The following is a 21,591-nucleotide window of genomic DNA, read 5'->3' as shown; positions in this document are numbered from 1 at the left end:
ATTTCTTTGGACACCTACAGCCCAACAAGCTTTTGACAACCTCAAATTGGCCAACTTTCAAGCACCCTTTCAGGTGGAAACTGATGCATGTGCAGAAGGTATTGGTGTTGTCCTCATGCAATCCGGCCAACTTATTGCTTATCTTAGCATTGATGATGGCAGTGGAGAAGTGGAGACCCTACCTCCAGAGACAAGAATTCATATCAGAGCCGTACTATCCTGTAGCTTGAGCATCTCCTGCTCATCTCCTTTCCCCAGCTGGGAGCAGCAGCAGCTCTGGCCGCTCCTGCTCACTCCTCTCCCTCTCCCCACGCAGCAGCCCCCGGTAGCGCGTCATGTCCGCAGGGTAGTCTCAGCGCTCGGTCGCCTCGAGCACGCGGCGTCGGCAGGAGGCCGAACTTGCCGCGGCAGAGGAACACGAGCATGCGGCGAAAGAGACCGCTGCGGCGGCGGCAAGGGCGTCGAGGCTGGCAGCGATGGAGCTGGTAGTAGCTAGAGCGAAGGCGGAAGCAGCGGCGGCGGCGGATGCAGCGCGTGCGGCGGCAGCAGAGGTCGAGGCTCTGCGCGGCAGCATCAGCAGCTCCGTTTCTGCTGACGACAGCGCCGACGCGGACTTCGAGCTACTGGGGAGGGAGGCAGCGCGAGCGCGGGGGGCGCAGTGGGCAGCCGCGCACGCCCACAAGCGCGGCGGCAGCCCAGATAGGCGCCGGCGGCGCTCCTGGAGGAGGCGCACACGGCGGTGGCACTCCTGGAGGAGGCGCGCACGGCAACGGTGGCGGACGGGTCGATGGAGAGCGCGACCTTCACAGGCAGCGTGGCTCTCTCTCCCCGGATCGGTACCGTGGTTACCACGGGCTCCAGGCTGTTGTCAGGGACGTCGGTCCCGGCGGTGGATGGCCTACCCTCACTAAGACCAACTACGTCGAGTGGGCTGCGGTGATGAGGGTAAAGCTCTAGGTGCGGCACATGTGGGAGGCAGTCCGGTACGACGACGTCAACTACGACCAGGATCGACGGGCGCTGGATGCCCTCATCGCTGCAGTCCCGTCCGAGATGAGTTCTCGCTTACCAACAAGCGGACTGCCAAGGAGGCTTGGGACGCCATCGCTACGACACGCATCGGCAGCGACCGCACCCGCAAGTCCACACTACAGGCACTTCGCAAGGAGTGGGAGAACCTGGCCTTCAAGCCAGGTAAGGACGTTGATGACTTTGCTCTCCGTCTCAACACTCTATTGCAGAAGATGGTGCAGTTCGGCGATGACACCTACGGCAAGGAGAGAGTTGTCGAAAAGCACTTCCGCTGTGTCCCGAGAAGTACAAGCAGATGGCTCGCTCGATCGAGTCCCTGCTGGATCTCTCCACGATATCGATCGAGGAGGCGATAGGTCGCCTCAAGGTCGTCGACAGCGATGAGCCACAGTCTCTCTCGGGGCCATCACCACTGGCGGGAAGCTCCTTTTCACTCGGGAGCAGTGGGCTGCCTGCCAAGGTGACCGGAAGAAGGGGGAGCCTTCTTCTGCGACAGGCGTCCGCAAGGGTGGCAAGCCGCGCAAGGCGCGTAGAGACGCCCAGGCCGGGGCACGAGGACGTGCCGAGGGTGATGCCCGTGGAGGCGCCCAGGGCGGTGCCGCCGGCAAGCACAAGCCGGCACGAGACGACACCTGCCGCAACTGCGGCCAGCTTGGCCATTGGGCCAAGGACTGTCGACAGCCACGACGCGTCCAGGCCCATGTCGCACAGGCGGAGGAGCCGGCTCTGTTCATGGCACATGCAAGCATTGAGCTACTACCAAGAGTAAGAATTCAGCGACTAACAACGGAATCGTGTATCGGTATTGGACGGATACGGATACGCGGATACGTCATTTTTCTAAAAAAACCTGATATGCGGATACGTTTTATGTTTTTTTATAAAAAATAATAAGACATGTTAAAATTAGCAGAAGCCAATCAAATGCTCTCTGAAGCCACATCTACAATTATTTAACTGCTTCTAGACTAGTGGCTTCGTACAGCGGAAGCACTGACGTAGGTTTCCATCTCCACCACTCGTTCCACCGACACCAGTAAAAATCAGCACAGCTCACCACCGCTCAGTCTGTATCCTTTGCTTCCCCAGATCTCACCCCTTTCCACAGGGGAAGACAGAAATCAGGCAACAGGAACAAAACAGAGGTTGCTGTTGAAGAAGAAATGAAGCAACGACTGACTAGATCAGGAGGGGAAGAAAGAAATTAAGGGAAGATCACTGGAAGTCTCCGCTGAATCGCCACCGGGAAGTGCTGGAGGTTGTTGCAGCCACCGAGGCAGGCGGGTGGCCATGAGGGAGGCGTCGGGCGGGCTGCGCCATTGGCGCTCGAGCGTACTGGCAGGAAGCCGCGCGTCGGGCGGTGGCACTCGTGCTGCTGTGCGCATCCGAGCGGGCGGTAGCACTTCCGGGCAGAAGGTGCGGTCAGCCACTCAGCCCTCACGCGTGCAAGTGGGCAGAGGCGCATCAGGCGGCGGCGCTCGTGCAGCCGGGCGTTCGTGGCGGAAGGCGGATACGTATCGTCATTCATCAAATCGCGTGGATACGTATCAGAGTAAGTATCGGATTTTTTCTGCAATTATTTTTTTCCCGATACTTCACGGATACGTATCCGTTGCGTATCCCAAGTGTATCCGTATCGGATACGTATCGGATACGGGATACGTGGCCTACCTCACGTATCCGTGTAACGTAGATTCTTACTGATCACAAATCACTGTCCTACTTGACTGAACAAATTCTGCACTCAGAGCTCCAAGGAAAGCCATGACAAGACTAATGGGCCTACAACTTAAGATCATCTATAAAAAGAACAAGGAAAATGTAGCAGCTGATGCCCTTTCTAAAATAGCACACCTTTACATGTTACAAGCAGTATCAATGGTGAAACCTGACTGGATTCAGGAGGTACTACACTCATATGCCACTGATCCCAGAGCCCAACAACTCCTCAAGCAGCTGGCCATCACTAGTCCAGACTCTGCAGGTTACAGTTTGGACAGTGGGCTACTTAGATACAAAACTAAGCTGTGGATAGATCAAAATTCAGCACTTCAAACCAAACTGATCTCATCATTCCATTCCAGTGCCATTGGGGGACATTCTAGTACAGCAGGCACCTACCACATACTCAAGAACCATTTTGCTTGGAAGGGTACGAAGCAAGCAGTGGAGGATTATGCCAAACAATGTGCCATTTGCCAATAGGCCAAGCACACTACTTCTCATCCTGCAGGCCTCCTTCAACCACTTCCTATCCCAGAGGGTGTGTGGAGAGACATATCAATGGATTTTGTATTGGGCTTACCTAAATCTCAGGGTTACAGTGTTATCTTAGTGGTTGTGAACAGGTTGACCAAATTTGCTCATTTTGTGGCAGTCAAGCATCCTTACACAGCCAGTTCAATTGCTGAGCTATTCCTGGATAACATTGCCAAGTTACATGGCTTGCCTCAGTCTATTGTGACTTACAGAGACACCATATTTGTTAGCACTTTTTGGAGAGAGCTCTTCAAACTCTACAAAGTCAATCTTGCTATGAGTACAGCTTACCACCCACAATCTGTGGACAAACCGAGAGAGTTAACCAATGTTTGGAAATGTACTTGCGCTGTGTAGTACAAGATGCACCAAGAACTTGGAAAGCGTGGCTCTCTTTGGCAGAACTTTGGTACAACTCAGGCCCTGTTTGGTTCCGCTTAAACGAGCGTTGCGATGGGGAGAAGCAGGATAATCCCGCCAAACGGGTCGCGATGGCGGGGGCAACGCGAACGTGCATCTGCGATGGGGAGTCGCCCGCAGGTGTTGGCCGAAACGCGGCTGGGAGTCCGCGATTTGGAAAACGCGAGCGCTTTCTCAGCCCCTTACACAGGCTAGCTCGCCCCTCCTCCCGTGCAAGCGTCGCGTCCTCCTCCCATGCGCAGGCGAGCTCAGCCCCTCCTCCCCAGTGAATGCCGCCTCCTCCTCCGACTCCCTCCCTCCGCCGGCCTGTGTGCAGGTGAGCTCACCCCCTCCTCCGCTGGCTCCCTCCCTCCGCCGGCCGCAGGTGAGCTCGCCCCCTCCCATGCGGGCGCCGCTGCCTCCTCCCATGTGGGCGCTGCCCCCATGTGCAGGTGACCTCACCCCCTCCTCCGCCGGCTCCCTCCCTCCACCGGCCGCCGGATCTCCACCTCCTAGCCGGCTCCCTCCCTCCGCCGGATCTCCGAGCTCCTGCATCGGTTTTGAAGAAGGACCGGGATGTAAATAGAAACTCTTATCTAGGTCCAGTTGCAAGGCTATAGACTCACAGGAACAGTGCTACGCAGTTTGAAAAAAGTCTACGGGTCCCGGTGCAAATGTCCTACCCGAAATAATCAGGATAGCCAAAAGCCCAGCTTAGATTCTACGTATCGTGGCTTATCAGATAAACCTGCTCAGCTTATAAGCGAGACTGAGATAAGCTGAACCAAACAGGGCCTCAACCTACCATACCTCCATCAACTGCTCACCATTCAAGGCTTTATATGGTTATGAACCAAATGTAGGCGCCACACCTACTGTTCCACCAGATGCCCCTCCTACTATTGCTGAAGTAGCACAGAACAGAGAGCTACACATACAGTCACTGAAGCAACATCTGGCCAATGCTCCGAACCGCATGAAGCTCATGGCTGACAGGAAGAAGTTCTGCTTAAACTGCAACTCTATACACAGTCATCAGTTGCTAATAGGCCTTATCCTAAGCTGTCCTACAAGTACTATGGCCCTTATCAGATTCTGGAATGTGTGGTGCAAAGTCGCCTACCGGCTGGACTTGCCATCGGGCAGCCAAATTCACCCAGTTTTTCATATCTCACAGTTAAAACCCTTTGTTGCAGACTACTCTCCAGTCTTTTCAGATCTTCCAGTCACCACCGACATAGAAGAAGCTGCTGCTGTTCCAGAGTGCATCCTCCAGCGTCAGTTGGTGAAGAAGGGCAATGGCGCGGTGCCTCAGGTGCTGATCAAGTGGATCACACTCCCTGAAGGCTCGGCCACCTGGGAAGACTACAACATCTTGAAGCAGCGCTTTCCTGATGCACCTGCTTGGGGTCAAGCTGTTAGTCGCTGAATTCTCACTCTTGGCAGTAGGAGAATTCTTACTCTCATCGAGAGAGGATGACACTAGGAGTTGGGGCAATTTTCTTGTCTATTTCTCACACAAACTCACACAAATGCCATGCCAACCTGAGGGGTTGGGGTTACATACTTATAGGCTGCTAGCCAGCCAAGCATATGCCAAGATGCTAGTCTAAGATGCTAGTCTAAGATGCTAATATGCTGTCCTAGCTAAGATGATGTCCTCTAGTCTAAGATGCTGTCCTCTAAGATGCTGTTCTCTAGTCTAAGATGCTGTCCTAAAAACAGAAAAACAGCCACAAGGACCATGTGAGCATCACAGCCCCACAAAGACCAGCCACACATGAGACTTATCCATCATTCTCCCCCTAAGTCTTGTGCGTCGTCTTGTGGGAGAGTTGAACCATCCCGATCCTGGAGCAGAGCTCAAGGAACTTGATCCTCCCAAGGGGCTTGGTGAGCAGGTCCGCAAGCTGGTCCTTGGTGTTGATGTAGCTCGCCTTGATGGTCCCTTCCTCCAAACAGCCTCGGATGAAGTGGTACCTCACCCGGATGTGCTTGCTGCGTTCGTGGAACACGGGGTTCTTTGCCAGGGCCAGAGCGGACTTGCTGTCCACCCTGAGCTCCACCGCTCTAGTGTCTCTATCGAGGAGATCACCAAGCAGTCGAGTGAGCCAGAGCGCCTGAGTCGAAGCGGTGGAGGCCGCTATGTACTCGGCCTCGCAGCTGGACAGGGCCACCACCTGCTGCTTGACCGACTGCCAGCTAACGAGGCACTTGCCGAGGAAGAAGAGGATCCTGCTCATGCTCTTGCTGGTGTCAATGTTGCCGGCGTGGTCGCTGTCGCTGTACCCGACGAAGTGTGCCGCCCAGGGCACCTCGGGTAGTAGAGGCCATGGTCGAGAGTCCCCGCAACGTAGCGGATGATCCTCTTCACAGCCTGCTGGTGCTCCATCGTCGGTCGCTGCATGAACCGACTAACATAGCCGACGGAGAATGCCAAGTCCGGCTATGTGTGGGCGAGGTAGCGAAGGCTCCCCACAAGACGCCGGTACTACGTAGCGTCCACCTCCTCCGTCGTGCTATCGCGGCTCAGCTTCAGCCTCTCCATCGGAGTGAGAGCTGGGTTGCAGTCGGTGAGCCCAGCTAGCTCAACGACGCGCTTGGCGTAGGCGGTCTGTCGAAGCGTGATCCTAGAGTCATCCTGGTGCACCTCGATTCCCAGGTAGAAGGAGAGAGGCCCCAGGTCACTCATCTGGAAGGTGGCCTTCATCTCTTCCTTGAATGCCGCCACCTCCGCATCCTTGGTGCCGGTGATCACCAAGTCGTCGACGTAGACACCCACCAGCAAGGCATTACCTCCATTGCCCCGTCGGTAGATGGCCACCTCGTGCGGGCTTTGCTCGAAGCCCATCCCCTTTAGCGTGGAATCCAACTTGGCATTCCACGCCCTCGGTGCCTGCTGCAAGCCATATAGGGCCTTGCGTAGGCGGAGCACCTTGCCCTCCTTGCCGGGGATCGCAAATCCCGGCGGCTGGTGCATGTAGACCTCCTCCTTCAAGTCGCCGTTAAGGAACGCCGACTTGACATCCATGTGATGAACACGCCAGCCCTCCTGGGCAGCTAGCGCAAGGAGGAGTCGCACGGACTCCATCCGTGCCACGGGAGCAAAGGCGTCGTCGAAGTCGACCCCCTCCTGCTACATGAAACCTCGTGCCACCAAGCGAGCCTTGTGCTTGACGATGGCACCGGCTTCATCCCTTTTCAGCTTGTACACCCACTTAAGGGTGATCGCGCGGTGACCACGAGGAAGGTCAGCAAGCTCCCAGGTGCGGTTCTTCTCAACCGCATCCATCTCCAACTGCATCGCGGCGCGCCATGCCGCGTGTCTCTCGGCCTCTGCAAATGACCGAAGCTCGCCATCGTCACACGCAAGGTGCAACTGCGCCTCCAGGTCGTGAGGCACCGGTCCCGGCAGCGGCTGGTCGCCGAGAAGGTTCTCCATCGTACGGTACCACAACGGCTCGCCGTCGTGGTACGCGTCGACGCGCTCCTCGTAGTGAGAGAGCAGAGTAGCGAGCTCAACCGGGTCGTGCTCGACACGAGCTGGTGGTGGAGTAGACATGCCTGGAGTGGTGCCTATCGGTGCTAGAGTGCGTGGCGTTGCCGGCTGTGGTGGAGCCGGCGAAGAACTCATCGCAGCCGAGGTCCTGGCCGGAGAGCGTGATGCTGTCGGAGTAGCAGGCGCCGGTGTCGGTGGAGGCTCGGGGACTGGGGTAGACGCGCTCGCCGAAGAAGAGCCACCTACTCCCCCAGCTCCCTCGAAGTGGACGTACTCGACAGAGAAGTCGTCGTACGTTGGAGCCGAGCCGTCGTCCACCGCCTTGTCCCACGCCCATCCTCGCCCTTTGTCGAACACAATGTCGTGCGCCGTGCGCACACAATGTGTCTTCGGGTCGAGGATGCGGTAGGCCTTCGAGCCCTCCGTGTAGCCGATGAACACTCCCAGAGTGCTCCTATCGTCGAGCTTGCTGATGTGACCAAGCTCCTTGGCGAACGCGAGGCAGCCAAAGACCCGCAAGTGGGAGACCGCCGGCTTGCGCCCATGCCAAGCCTCGTACGGCGTCCTGCCGTCGAGCGCCTTGGTAGGCGAGCGGTTGAGGATGTAGACGGCCGTCACCACCGCCTCTCCGCAGAAGACAGTCGGCATCCCCCTCTGCTTGAGGAGGGCCCGAGCCATCCCCACAACCGTCTGGTTGCGCCGCTCGACGACGTCGTTCTGCTGCGGGCTGTACGGCGCGGAGTAGTGGCGCTGAATGCCCTCGTCAGCGCAGTACGACACGAATTCAGCCGCCGTGAATTCGCCGCCGTTGTCGGTGCGCAGCACGCGCAGCTTGCGGCCACACTCCGCCTCCGCAGCAGCCTACGCGTGCTTGATGGCGTCTGCAGCCTCTCCCTTGCTGCCGAGGACCATCACCCACATGTAGCGGGAGAGGTCGTCGACGAGCAGCAGGAAGTAGCGTCGTCCTCCTGGTATGGCCGGTGTCACCGGGCCACACAAGTCCCCGTGCACAAGCTCGAGCCTCTCCTTGGCTCAAAAGCTAGCCCACTGTGGAAAGGGGAGTCGCCTCTGCTTCGTCAACACGCAGACGTCGCAGAGCTGCTCCACATGGTCGAGGCACGGCAGGCCTCGCACCATCTCCGTGGCACTGAGCCGCTTCAGGGCCTCAAAGTGAAGGTGCCCGAAACGCTCGTGCCACTGCCACGCCTCGTCGTCCCGACGAGCAGCGAGACAGAGGGGTTGTGCCACCTGCACGTTAAGGACGTAGAGTCGATTTGCGCTTCTAGATACCTTGGCAAGAAGGCAACGACGACGATCCCAAATCCTCATGACTCCATCCTCAACCACCACGCGCGAACCGTTCTCATCCAGCTGTCCCAAGCTGATGATGGAGTTCTTCAACGCGGGGATGTAGTAGACTCCGGTGAGCAGCCTGTGCTCACCAGACACGGTGGTGAAGATGACGGAGTCGACGCCCTTGATCTCCATGCCGGAGGCATCCCCAAACTTGATGGAGCCTCGGACGCTAGGGTCAAGCTCGGTGAAGAACTCCCGTCGACCGGTCATGTGATGGGTGGCGCCGGTGTCGAGGCACCACCTGTTAGTCTTGTCGTTGCCGGAGCTGTCGCCGAGGAGGGCGTGTGCTTTTGGCTCGTCAAGGTGGAGGAGAGCCGCTGCGGCCGGTGCCGCTGGAGGTAGCTCGATGCTGGCATGTGCCATGAACAGAGCTGGCTCCTCCTCTGCCTGTGCGACGTGGGCCTGGCCGCGTCGTGGCTGTCGACAGTCCTTGGCCCAATGGCCAAGCTGGCCGCAGTTGCGGCAGGTGTCGTCTCGTGCCGGCTTGTGCCTGCCGGCGGTGCCTCCGCGGGCATCACCCTCGACACGTCCTCGCGCCCCGGCCTGGGCATCTCTGCGCGCCTTGCGCGGCTTGCCACGCTTGTGGCCGCCTGTCGCGGAAGAAGGCTCCCCCTTTCTCCAATCACCTTGGCTGGCAAGCCACTGCTCCCGAGTGAGAAGGAGCTTCCCGCCAGTGGTGATCGGCCCCGAGAGGGACTGTGGCTCATCACTGTCGACGACCTTGAGGCGACCTATTGCCTCCTCGATCGACATCGTGGAGAGATCCAGCAGAGACTCGATCGAGCGAGCCATCTGCTTGTACTTCTCGGGGACACAGCGGAAGAGCTTTTCGACAGCTCTCTCCTCGCCGTAGGTGTCGTCGCCGAACTGCACCATCTTCTGCAACAGAGTGTTGAGACGGAGAGCAAAGTCATCAACGTCCTCACCTGGCTTGAAGGCCAAGTTCTCCCACTCCTTGCGAAGTGCCTGCAGTGTGGACTTGCGGGCGCGGTCGCTGCCGATGCGTGCCGCAGCGATGGCGTCCCAAGCCTCCTTGGCAGTCCGCTTGCTGGTAAGCGAGAACTGCATCTCAGGCGGGACTGTAGCGATGAGAACATCCAGCGCCCGTCGATCTAGGTCGTAGTCGACGTCGCCGTACCGGACTGCCTCCCACATGTGCCGCACCTGGAGCTTTACCCTTATCACCGCAGCCCACTCGACGTAGTTGGTCTTGGTGAGGGTAGGCCACCCACCGCCAGGACCGACGTCCCTGACAACAGCCTGGAGCCCGTGGTAACCACGGTACCGATCCGGGGAGAGAGAGCCACGCTGCCTGTGAAGGCCGTGCTCTCCATCGACCCATCGGTACCGATCCGGGGAGAGAGAGCCACGCTGCCTGTGAAGGCCGCGCTCTCCATCGACCCGTCCGCCACCGTTGCCGTGCGCTCCTCCTCCAGGAGCACCGCCGCCGTGCGCGCCTCCTCCAGGAGCGCCGCCAGCGCGTCCGCGCCTGTCCGGGCTGCCGCCGCGCTCGTGGGCGTGCACGGTTGCCCCAAGAGCGCCACCGCCGTGTGCGCCTCCTCCAGGAGCGCCGCCAGCATGTCCGCGCCTGTCTAGGCTGCCGCCACGCTCATGGGCGTGCGCGGCTGCCCACTGCGCCGCCCGTGCTCGCGCTGCCTCCCTCTCTAGCAGCTCGAGATCCGAGTCGGCAGTGTCGTCAGTGGAAATGGAGCTGCCGATGCTGCCGCGCAGAGCCTCGACCTCCGCTGCCGCCGCACGCGATGCATTCGCCGCCGCCGCTGCTTCCACCTCCGCTCTGGCTGCTGCCAGCTCTGCCGTTGCCAGCCTCGATGCCCTTGCCGCCGCTGCAGCGGTCTCTGCCGCCGCTCACTCGCGTTCCTCTGCCGCGGCAAGTTCGGCCTCCTGCCGACGCCGCGTGCTCGAGGCGACCGAGCGCTGAGACTGCCCTGCGGACATGACGTGCTACCGGGGGGCTGCTGCGTGGGGAGAGGGCTGTTTCAGACGAGATGGGAGAGGAGTGAACAGGAGCGGCCGGAGGAGCTGCTGCTGCCAATAGCTGGGGCTGTTGTGGGGCTGGGAGAGAAGATGAGCAAGAGATGCTCAGGCTACAGGATAATACGGCTCTGATACCAGTTGTTAGTCGCTGAATTCTCACTCTTGGCAGTAGGAGAATTCTTACTGTCATCGAGAGAGGATGACACTAGGACTTGGGGCAATTTTCTTGTCTATTTCTCACACAAACTCACACAAATGCCATGCCAACCTGAGGGGTTGGGGTTACATACTTATAGGCTGCTAGCCAGCCAAGCATATGCCAAGATGCTAGTCTAAGATGGTAGTCTAAGATGCTAATATGCTGTCCTAGCTAAGATGATGTCCTCTAGTCTAAGATGCTGTCCTTTAAGATGCTGTCCTCTAGTCTAAGATGCTGTCATAAAAATAGAAAAACAGCCAGGACCATGTGAGCATCACAGCCCCACAAAGGCCAGCCACACATGAGACTTATCCATCACAAACAGCCTCTTCAGCAGGGGAATAGTCACGCCGGTTACCACCATGCAGTGAAGAAGGCATCATATCCAGAATACGTATTCATGTTATAGTTTAAGTTGCAATGCGAGTCCATGACGGGCGGGCCCCGCTAGCCAGGGAAGGCTATGTAATAAGCGAACTCCTGTACGGTTGGGAACTATCCTAATTCAGACAATAGAACTCGGCCCTCTGCTGTTCTCCGATCTGTGATCTCACTGTTCCCTCACGTCGACGGTTTGGACCCGAAACCCGCTGGTTTTAGACCTGACGGGGGCGGGGAAGGGTCTGTTTCTCCCCCCGTGGGTCTCGGGTTCGGGGACCCGAACCGGGCCGGGTGCGGGGGCGGGTTTTCAGATTTCCCCGCTGGTGCTCGCGGGGCCCTGAAAATTACTGGCACATATATAGAATTTGGCCCACCAGGCCGCCTAGCGCCTTCCCCGACCCCCTCCCACCTAGCGGCCCAACCAGCGCTCTGCGGTCGCCTATCGCCTGTTGGCAGTGCGCTCGTTAACCCTAGCCGCAATCCGCAGTGACGCCATCTCCGAGTCCGCCCTTCGGTCCGAGTCCGGCAGTGACGCTGTCTCCGAGTCCGCTCTCCGCTCTTCGATCCCAGTCCGGCAGTGACGCCGAGCGCATACGAAGGAGAAGAGCGCATGCGAAGGGGAAGCCAATCAAATGCAATGGTGGGCGGAGACAAGCTAATCTCTTTCGCGTGTGTGTGTGTTTGACGCTAGCTGCCATTTGAGTCTAATAGTGCATCCGTGCAAATTGAGGCTACCATGTGAGTCCACTCATCCAAATCCATCTCAATCATGGCTGCAACTGTTTCTTTTTTCTTGCTGTTCGTAGGAATCATTCTAGATGGGAAGGTTGCCACATCATATCTATCTCGTTCATGATTCTTTTTGTCCCCATTATTATTTCTTTTAATTGCTTGGAGGCTCTGAATCTGGTCCGGTGTGGAGGACTGCCGATTCCAAGGCAGGGGCGCGGCCTGAGTCGCAAGGAGGAAGACGACTCACGGGTCCCCGTCGGGTTTCGGGTGCCCGCCGGGTTCGGGGCCGGGGCTAATTTTTCACCAGTAAGTAATTTCGGGTTCGGGGCGGGTTTTAGACTCGGGTTTCGGGTGCGAGTCCACGAATGCTCCACCCGGCCCTGACCCGCCCCGTTGCCATCCTTACGGCCATCACCGGCGGCCAAGGGTGTAACATGGGGGGAGTTTTTTCTTCATATGGGTGGCCAGCAGCTGTGGGGCTATCTCACGGGTGAAAAATTCCGCTATGTCCAACTCTCCCCCCCCCCTGCCAACACCCCTGGCGCGAGCGCCTCACCCACCACAACCACCCTCGTATTCCCCCGAACATGACGATGCCATCAAGACTGCCCTGTTGGAGGCTTTTGAGGTTGAGATGGAAGCCTATCAGTGTGATCTTGTTGTCTATGAGACTTGGCTGCGTGAGGAGGCCTATGCTAAGGCCACTTGTACTCTGATGCCACTTGGGCTAGTGATTACTCTGATCGTCGCTCTCTCTTGGCTTATTACGTCTTTCTTGGCTCCTTGATTGCCTAGAAGACCAAAAGGCAGACTGCAGTTTCTCCATTCAAGTGTTGAGGCTGAGTTGCGAGCTATGGCAACTGTGTGTGTCGAGGTGACTTGGCTATGATGGCTGCTTGACGATTTTGATGTACTGATTACTGGACGAATTCCTCTCTCCTTTGACTCTCCTCTGATAGTACAATCAGTATTGCCAGGGATCCTATGCAGCATGAACCACCAAACACATTGGAGTCGATCTTCGTATAAGAGATCGCAAGTGCATGATCAAGTTGTGACTCCACCATGTGGCTTCTGAGGTTCAGTTAGCAGATGTTTTTCACAAAGGCATATACTAACACATAATATAGCTATTTGCTCTCCAAACTCAGTGTTGTTGATCCACCATGAGTTTGCATGGGGGTAGATGTATATAGTATATACTGCATATGTATTTAGTCACTTGTGTAGGGTCCTATCTGCAGTTTGCACAACTTCATATCCAGCCCTTTGGCCATGCCAATACATCTGAGTTGCATTTCTAACAACTCCCACCCTCTCTTTTTTGTGCATAGTTTTGGGCAGTTTTTCTATACAATTTAAAATATAAAATTAGATCACTAGGGGTTTCCCCTCCTGTGTTGTAAAAAAAAGGTTGATTATTTAACTAAAATTATTTCAGAATACAGTACAAACACACATTGTTGTTTGCTTGCTGAGAATTATTTTCCCATCCTTGTTTTCTTTTGCAGAAAGAAAGTAGTGCTTTAGATTCTCCATCATAAGGGATCAAGATTAAGTGAGTTTAGCCCTACATTAGATTCTAGAGAAACAAACACCTCTAATAGTAAAATGATGATAATTAGGATTCCTTTATGTGGATGTGGACAAAGATGGTTTATCTAGATAATAAGATAAATTTTGTGATATTTGGTTACGGAATTTATTTTATTGAATATATTAATCTGTAGCATGACTTGGATATTATGCCTATATGAGGCTATGTATGGCACAAATCTGAGTAGTTACACTTTCACGGCAGGGTAAAAAAATTACCTTACAGATTTTAGGACTTGCTTTGAAATGTTAAAACTGAAACTGTTGAACTAGACAATTAATTGGTCCCTACAACTATGGAAACAGCATGCAGAAGTTACTGATTATTTGAAAATGCATCTCAGGAAAAAATTTTGTACTTTATATAGGAGAACAAAGATACAGAGCATTACCAGTTTTACAAGAACAAAATGTCCAAGACAAATACTTTGAGAGCTTTAGCTTATCCTCAATTAATTGGTACCTACAAAACATACTCAGGATCATGCAGGATGAACAAACATGCCAACAGGAGCTAACACTCACCATACTGGATAATTTGTAAAAGCATGCATTTCATAATTATTTTTCTTCAAACAGCAAAGAATATCTTCGACGCCATCAATGTATTCATATGCTCTCACCATGCACTCTTTTAGACCTGCAAGGCATTAAAATGGATTACAACTACCAACTTCTTTTAGGTCAGTAAAATAAGAACAAAAAACATGTTTTTAGGAAAAATCTAGTTCATTTTTTATCGGAAGCAGTCTACTGGAAGGGGACACCACAGTGCCATTTCTACTCTGACCTTCTCACCTTCCAAATCAAACGATCTGCCATCATTGAAGAACTTTTTGGCCAGCTCATTCTGAAAGCAACAAATACAATGACAAAAATATGATCTCCCTGTTTTATGGTGTCCGAAAATTTGTATGTAGCACACTTTTGCATATCTTTTGGTCACGATTTGAGGTACAAAGAGGGCACAGAAGGTTAAAATGTTGAAAACAAAAGATATTCTGTTGTTTCCATTATCTTTTTTAAATTATTGACACTGCAGGTGTAAAGAAAACAGATAAGCAGTTTCACTGTTACAATGTAAAAATGATATTTTTGTTGGCGAATTGGGGCTGCTAGAAGGCAGCTTGGCCAGCAGGCCGCTTGGATTGTATTGAATTGCAATAACAACTTGGATACAAAAGATGCTAACCACTGCATATATAAGCAAGTGGTGTACCTACTCCTTAGCATATTCTAACTGCATAAAGCAGATGCTATGATTCCTACTTGGTTGCCAAGGCACCATGATCAACTTAGTTGCCAAGGAAATAGAAAAATTACATGACAGTTAATAGTAAATAGCTATAGTAGGTAACTGGAAAAACATGAACACTAGGCTAACTACTGACAATTCTCCCCTTTAGCCTTGTGGTCCTTGGAAGTGATGTGCTTGAGCCCAATTCTTTCCCTCATCTCTTCAAATTTTGATCTTCCAAGAGATTTGGTTAGAATGTCAGCCAGCTGATCAGTGGTGGATATGTGATCAGCCCTGTAACACCTCTGGTGTTTTGACCTAATACTAAAATTTGACATGTCATCATGTGCATCGCAAAGCATTCATATAGTATAAAGTTTTGAATGCATTCACTAAATAAGGTTTATTTTATAATGTTGTTATTTCATGTGATGTGTTTCAAAAACCCAAAATACAGATCATGACCACAAGGGTTAAATTTCATGTGATCATGTGAGGTCATATGTCCTTTGACTCAAATAATCCTAATGGGCCATGTTGCTGATCAAAAATCAAAATTTAAGTAAAAGGAAGACAAATCAAATTTGAATTCACATTCAAATTATAAAAGTCCTTTTTGCCCCTTTTAACTAATTCAAAATCCATGAGGAATTTGGGGTTGAGGCAAAAAGCAAAGTTGGAGATTATTTTATGAGGATCAACTTTGGTATTCAAAGTTTTTCAAGTTTACATATAAAATTTGGAGTAATTTTGAAATGATTCAAATCTTTAAATGTACCCAAATTTGAATTTCAAAATGGAGGCAGAATTTGAAAATGTTTCTTAAACCAAAGTTGTAGTACTTGAAAAATTGAACCACTTTCATTTTTGGAGATTTTCAACTTCTTTAGAAAATTTCTGAGTAATTTGAGAAATGAATGCAGTGGCAGTTCTGTAATTATTTCAAAAATTCAACTCCACCTCACTGCTTGCCGCCGGCGCCACGCGGAGTTCACCGCCGATCGGATTTCACCGCTTTCACGCGCAGTGACACGCCCAAACCTCCGTGGCGAGTTCGCCCGTGTGCTGTCATCACCGTACGCCCTCAAGCTTGCTATAAATAGGAGTACATCGTCGTCAATCGGAGTTTTCCCGTCGACTGTTCGCCGCCGGTGACATTGCCGCGATCATCCAATTCATCCTCGTCGGACCACCCCAAGCCAATTGCGTTGGCCAGCAGCTCCGCCTTACCCTGCCGCTCATTCCTGACCTGCTCGCCTCGCTTCTAGCCGATCAGCACCACCGCGCGACGTCATCTTCTTCGGAGTCGGCCGAAGCTCCGCCGCAACCCACCTCACCGTGGCCAGGACGATTCCGTACGTCTCCGCCTGCACCAAGCACATCATCGTGATCACGGTGAGCTCCTGAGCGTGTTGCTCACTCTTCCTTTGACTCTACTGCGCCGTAGCCCTAGTTACATCGATCGCCGTCGGGTCCGAGCCGCCATGGCTGGCGTTGCGTTCCATCCGGTGTGCTCTTTTCTATTCTGAGGCTTGGGATAGATGCGCAACTTGGTGTAGATCATGTAGGAGCAGCCCGTCTCACCGGAGACTCACCACCGGCACGTTTTGCTGGCCGGAGCTGGCCGCGCCGCCGTGTCTTGTTCACTGTCGCTGACGCGTGGGGTCAGGCTGTCAGTGAAGCTGAGGAAGAAGAACAGTGAGCTTTGGTTATTTTCTGATTTTGAATAGTGCAGCAATTTTGTAATTTTGTAGGAATTTATTTACACATCCAAAAATTCTGAAAATTTTTGTGTAGCTTCTGTACATGTTCTAGTATGATTTAAAAATTTGAAATTTGAAATTTGGATAAATTTGGAATGTTCAAATATTCAATCCATTAATTGAAAAATGCAATTTCCATGATTTTTGTAGGTCACTGTATAATTCCAAAAATTATGAAATTTGTTTTGGTACACTAATTTGTCATGAGGAAGCTTACATAAAAATTTGAGCTTAATTGGACAAAGTTTATTTTATACCTAATGTAGACTTAATTATTTAATTAATTATTCATTTAATTAATGTTTAATCAATTAGGATTTGTTTGACTTTAGAATTTATTGTTGACCTTGGGTCATTAACTTATAATAATCCTTAGTACCTTAATTAGTATTTGAACTAATATCTAATTTGTAATTAGTAAATCTTAATGACATTTCATGTGATAACAAAGGTCATTAACAAGTTAACTCGTCGGAACCCTAAGTATTGGATTAGTGTTGGATCTTGTTTTGGTCATGTTTTGTGACTAGTAGGGTTCCAAGATCCATTAGGTCAAGTCACATGTGTGGTTCTTAATGATAGGGTTACAGGTTGGTTTTGTTGGCTTGCAACTGTACCGCGAAATAAAATCTTTTGCGGGTGTTTTTACATTTCATGTGCCGTGAAAGCATCATGTTTACATTATCATCATGTTAAAGCATATGTTATCATTTCGTGTAGAACCCGAGAACGAAACGATTCTAGTTGAGCAAGTTCTGGAAGAATCCCCGGTTGTCACGGGATTTGATAATTGTGGTACTAATCCGGAACCGGAAATCGTCAACGAAGGCAAGCCCCGGTTTATGCATTAAGCCATTACCTTGTTTACTTTGAAAAGTTTATCACCTATGTTATTTATTGCATTAAGTTGTTTAATTCAAATGTTACCTACTTGATGCATTACCTACCTTGATAATTGTTTACCATCCTTGAAGATGTTTTCGTTTATAAAGGCGTAGTGTGCTTAGTATGCTTTATGGTAGGCTTTCAAAGTAAAAGTTTCGATACAATCAAAGATGGCATACTGGCCGAAGAAAGAAAGAATGTAGAATGAATTAGAGACTAGCCGGGTGACTTATCTTGAATGTTGGGTAATGTTGCCGACTATGTCGCTTAAAGGCCACTCATTGTGGATCTTCTGAACGAGACACTTTGCAGTACTGGTCACATACTCCGGTAAGCCTACTTCGGCTAATCCGATACTAAGACGAATGCCCACGCACTGGGAGTGGAGAGATGGCGGGAGTAGCGTGTACCCTCGTGGCTGGAATGTGGCCGGATTTGAGGTGTGCTGTACTCTCGGGTGGCGTGGAGACGGCTTAGTATAGGAGGATCCGGTAGTGAGGTTGATATATGCAAGATTTAAGTTCTACATATGTCGTGTGATAAGGAATCCCCAGCTGGGACTTGAATCAATTCGAATTGCCGGTGCTCCGCGGATATGGAGACTCGATTCATTACAGAAGCAATGTAGTACTGGTGAATTACTAAAATATGAGAAAAGAATGGAATGAGAAGGAAAGAAATACGAGAAATGTACATTTAGTTTGAGATAATGAACAAAAAGTACTTAGTGGTAAAACTTGAAAATAGAATGAAGAATAGTAAGCTTTTGGCAAAGAACTTTTGAATCTTGCTTCATCCTTACCTTGCCCCAAACCCCTGCATCTCTAAAGTCTTACACCCCGTTACGTCGGGTTAGTCTTGTTGAGTACCTTTGTACTCAGGGTTTGTTAACCCTTGTTGCAGGTGAGTCACATGCGCAGGCTTGTTTTGGTCCCTGTTGCTTGTCTGTGTTTGAAGTCAATGACGAGGAGGAGTGATGAATGGCCTTTGGACAAGGCACTAGTTTGTTTGATAAATAAAGTTAATGTAATATTATCCCGCTACTATGGTTGTATGACACTTTTGGTATTGTAAGTTTGAAAACAACTGGTTTGTAACTATGTTATCTTAAGACTTCCGCTATCTTTTACTCTGGTATATATTTGAATAAACTATTGTAATCTGCAATGACTGTGATCGGGATCCTGTTTGAAAAGAGAAACGTGGATGATTCGGGTTTCCCGAGGACGCCCGACAGACCTGTTGAGTTGTTGGGAACTCGTGTACGCTATCTGAGGTCTGTTAAGACAACGATAGGTGCATGTGGGCCCGATTCCTTAGGAGGTTCTGCCACAGCTGGTATCAGAGAAGTTCCCATCTAAGATCATTGTAGGTATCTTTAGAAAGCTTTCAAAATGATTTAGATCAAGGAAAGTAAACATGATATTTTGAAAGTTAAATTTCTTTCTTCTTACCTTTGATCTAGACTCAATCCTGACTTATTTGAAAAGTTTGTGGCGGATAATATGATTAGGTTTGTCCTATGAAAATCTAGTACTTATGATTATATTAATCTTTTGTACTTAGATTCGTAAGATCGATTCATGCATCATGCTTGAGAACATTGCATAATAATTCCCCTTAATAATGGTTGGGTAAGTAATGTCAATCCCATTCTTGCTAACCTCCATTATCCTCAAGCTATTCTTATAGTCCTACCCTAAATTCTTTAGGCTATGGCAAAGACCAAGAAAACCGCACGCAAGTCCACTGGACCTCATGGAGTCCCTCATCACCAATTGGCACCAAGAAATAATGAGCTTGGTGAAGGAAGTTCAAAGAACCTAGGAGAGGAAGGATCTTCAAGCAACCCCGCCAACGTCGAGAACCTTAACAAGGAGCTCAACACTCTTCGTCGAGCTCATGCCAAAGACCAAGAAGAGCTGGCGGAAATGCAAAGGGGCATCACCATGACCATGGAGCTGCGGAATGAAGCCTGGACACGAGAGGATGCGGCCAATGAACGCGTCAATGAGTTGGAATTCTACGTAGAGGACTTGGAGATGGACAATGCTATTCTTCATGAGAATGTCCACATGTTGTACACTCAACTCCATCCACCTCATGGGGATGGTGAAGTTACCGATGAAGAAATGATTGTAGCTCCAGGAGAAGTCGAGAATGAAGAGGAGGACCCTGAGGAGTTAGTGTACTTCTCAGATGAAGATGAGGTTTCGTCCGATACAGGCACGGATGCCAAAGACTGAAAGCTTGGAGTAGTAGTAATTCCTTTACTGCTTTCTTAGAAAACCAGGGTTGTCTTGTGGGATACAAGACATGTAATATAAATAAGAACCCTTTGTAGTATGCAACCTTTTAAAAGCTTTCAATAAAGAATAATGTAAGTAAATGTGTTTCTCTAACAGATGCCTCGTCCTATCACCCGAACTGGTGCTAGTGGCTCGCACGACGATGATGAGTGCCCAAATCCTCCACCAATGCCCTCGACTATGGCAGATGCCATAGCCGCACTCGTCAACGCAACGGCAGAGAATGCCAGGCTGTTAAGGGAGTTGGCGCAAAACCAGCAGGCACCATACCCTAATCGTGGCCGTCGTAATAATGGAAACGACGAGTCAACTTATGTGGATTTTACTGACACACGTCCGCCTGTGTTCTCTAAGGCAGACGAACCTTTAGAAGCTGATGATTGGCTTAGGACAATAGAGCAAAAGTTCGAGCTGATCCACTGTACTGAGGTTCAAAAACCAAGGTTTGCGGCACAGCAACTCCGAGGAGCTGCTGGTGCCTGGTGGGCAAATTTGGTAGCAGTACAGCCCGTTGGTCACCAAATCAACTGGAGGGAGTTCAAAGATGCCTTCAGGGCACATTATATTCCGGACGGTGCGATGACCATGAAGTTGGAAGAGTTCTTGGCTCTTAAGCAAGGGGAGCACCCGGTGATGCAGTATGTTGGGCGTTTCAACCACTTGTCTCAGTATGCTATTGAGTACGTGAATACGGACAGGAAGAAAAAGAATCATTTTCTTAGAGGCCTGAACACTAAACTTCAGACAATGATGGCAGCCTATGGTAATGCAACTTACCATGAAACAATCAACATTGCTATCGCTTCGGAAGAAAATTACCGCCGACACAAGGAGGCGAAGAAGAAGAAAATATTTGCTTCCGGATCATCAAGTGGCAAGCGTCAGAAGATAGTATACCATCCTCAGAATCATGGCCGTACGCCATTTCGCCCACAACAAGGCCAAAGCAGGCAGCAAATCTTCATTCGCCCTGCAACTAATACGCCTTATACTCATCAAGCACCGCAGCAGCAGAACAATACAAATAATGCAAACCGCAATGCTACTCCCCAGAATCACAATTTTCCATGCTATAATTGTGGTAAACCCGAGCATTTTTCCCAAGAATGCCCGTATCCTAGGAAGAACAATCCTGATGCAACCAAAGCCCCTGTTAATCAAGCTCAAAATCAGTACAAGGGCAATGCTCAGAACCATCAAAAGGGTCCGGCTGAGAAGAAAACTGGGAGGGTATTCTATACGCAAGTGGAATCTATTCTAGATGGAGAACTAGTTATGATGGGTATGTTTCCCATTGCTAAGCATCCTGCAATTACCTTATTTGATTCTGGTGCATCCCATACATTCATCAACCGTACATTTGTTGTGAAGCATGGGATAGCTATTGGGGAAACAAAAGAACCCTATCATATACAGTCGCCTAGGGGACGAATCTGTACAATGGAGGTAGTTCAGCACGTACCTATTGATTTGGGAGGTTATGAGTTCCCTACCAATATGCTGATATTAAAGGATCAAGATATAGATGTGATCCTTGGTATGAACTGGCTAACTCAACACGGGGCTATCATAGATGTCCTGCGTAGAACAATAAGGGTAAATGCACCAGACAGCAAAACCCAACTTCTCATCCAACTTCCTTTTCCTAAGAGTACAGTGGAGACAGTCTGTGCAACTATAGTTAAAGGAGCCAAGGAAATTTCAGTGGTATGTGAGTTTATGGATGTCTTTCCTGATGACCTGCCTGGTCTGCCACCAGACCGAGACGTAGAGTTCAGAATTGACCTAAAACCAGGGACAGCACCAGTGTCCAGAAGAGCATATAGGATGCCACCGAAAGAATTAGCAGAATTAAAAATGCAACTACAAGAGTTGTTAGACAAGGTTTTCATTCAACCCAGTTCATCACCTTGGGGATGTCCTGCCATTTTCGTGAAAAAGAAGGACCA

General features: G+C 50.9%; 1 protein-coding gene across 3 annotated transcripts in view; it reads right to left on the bottom strand.

The window, feature by feature from the left end:
• Positions 1-21,591, bottom strand: part of LOC136482108 (flavin mononucleotide hydrolase 1, chloroplatic-like) — a 48,449-nt gene that overhangs the window by 13,835 nt on the left and 13,023 nt on the right. For 2 of the 3 annotated variants that reach the window (XM_066479354.1, XM_066479355.1), the window contains exons 3-5: positions 14,247-14,298; positions 13,974-14,088; positions 13,841-13,911 (exon numbers count right to left, since the gene is read on the bottom strand). In XM_066479354.1, coding sequence (XP_066335451.1) covers positions 13,841-13,911; positions 13,974-14,088; positions 14,247-14,298 — 238 coding nt within the window. Of the gene's footprint in view, positions 1-13,667; positions 13,743-13,840; positions 13,912-13,973; positions 14,089-14,246; positions 14,299-21,591 lie in introns of all 3 variants that reach the window. The other variant, XR_010764966.1, reaches the window with a different exon arrangement.

Source organism: Miscanthus floridulus, chromosome 9 (assembly GCF_019320115.1).
Source record: "Miscanthus floridulus cultivar M001 chromosome 9, ASM1932011v1, whole genome shotgun sequence".
In the NCBI taxonomy this organism is placed as follows: Eukaryota; Viridiplantae; Streptophyta; class Magnoliopsida; order Poales; family Poaceae; genus Miscanthus; species Miscanthus floridulus.
The sequence above is the reverse complement of the archived record's forward strand: the minus strand, read 5'-3'. Positions and strand labels throughout refer to the sequence as shown.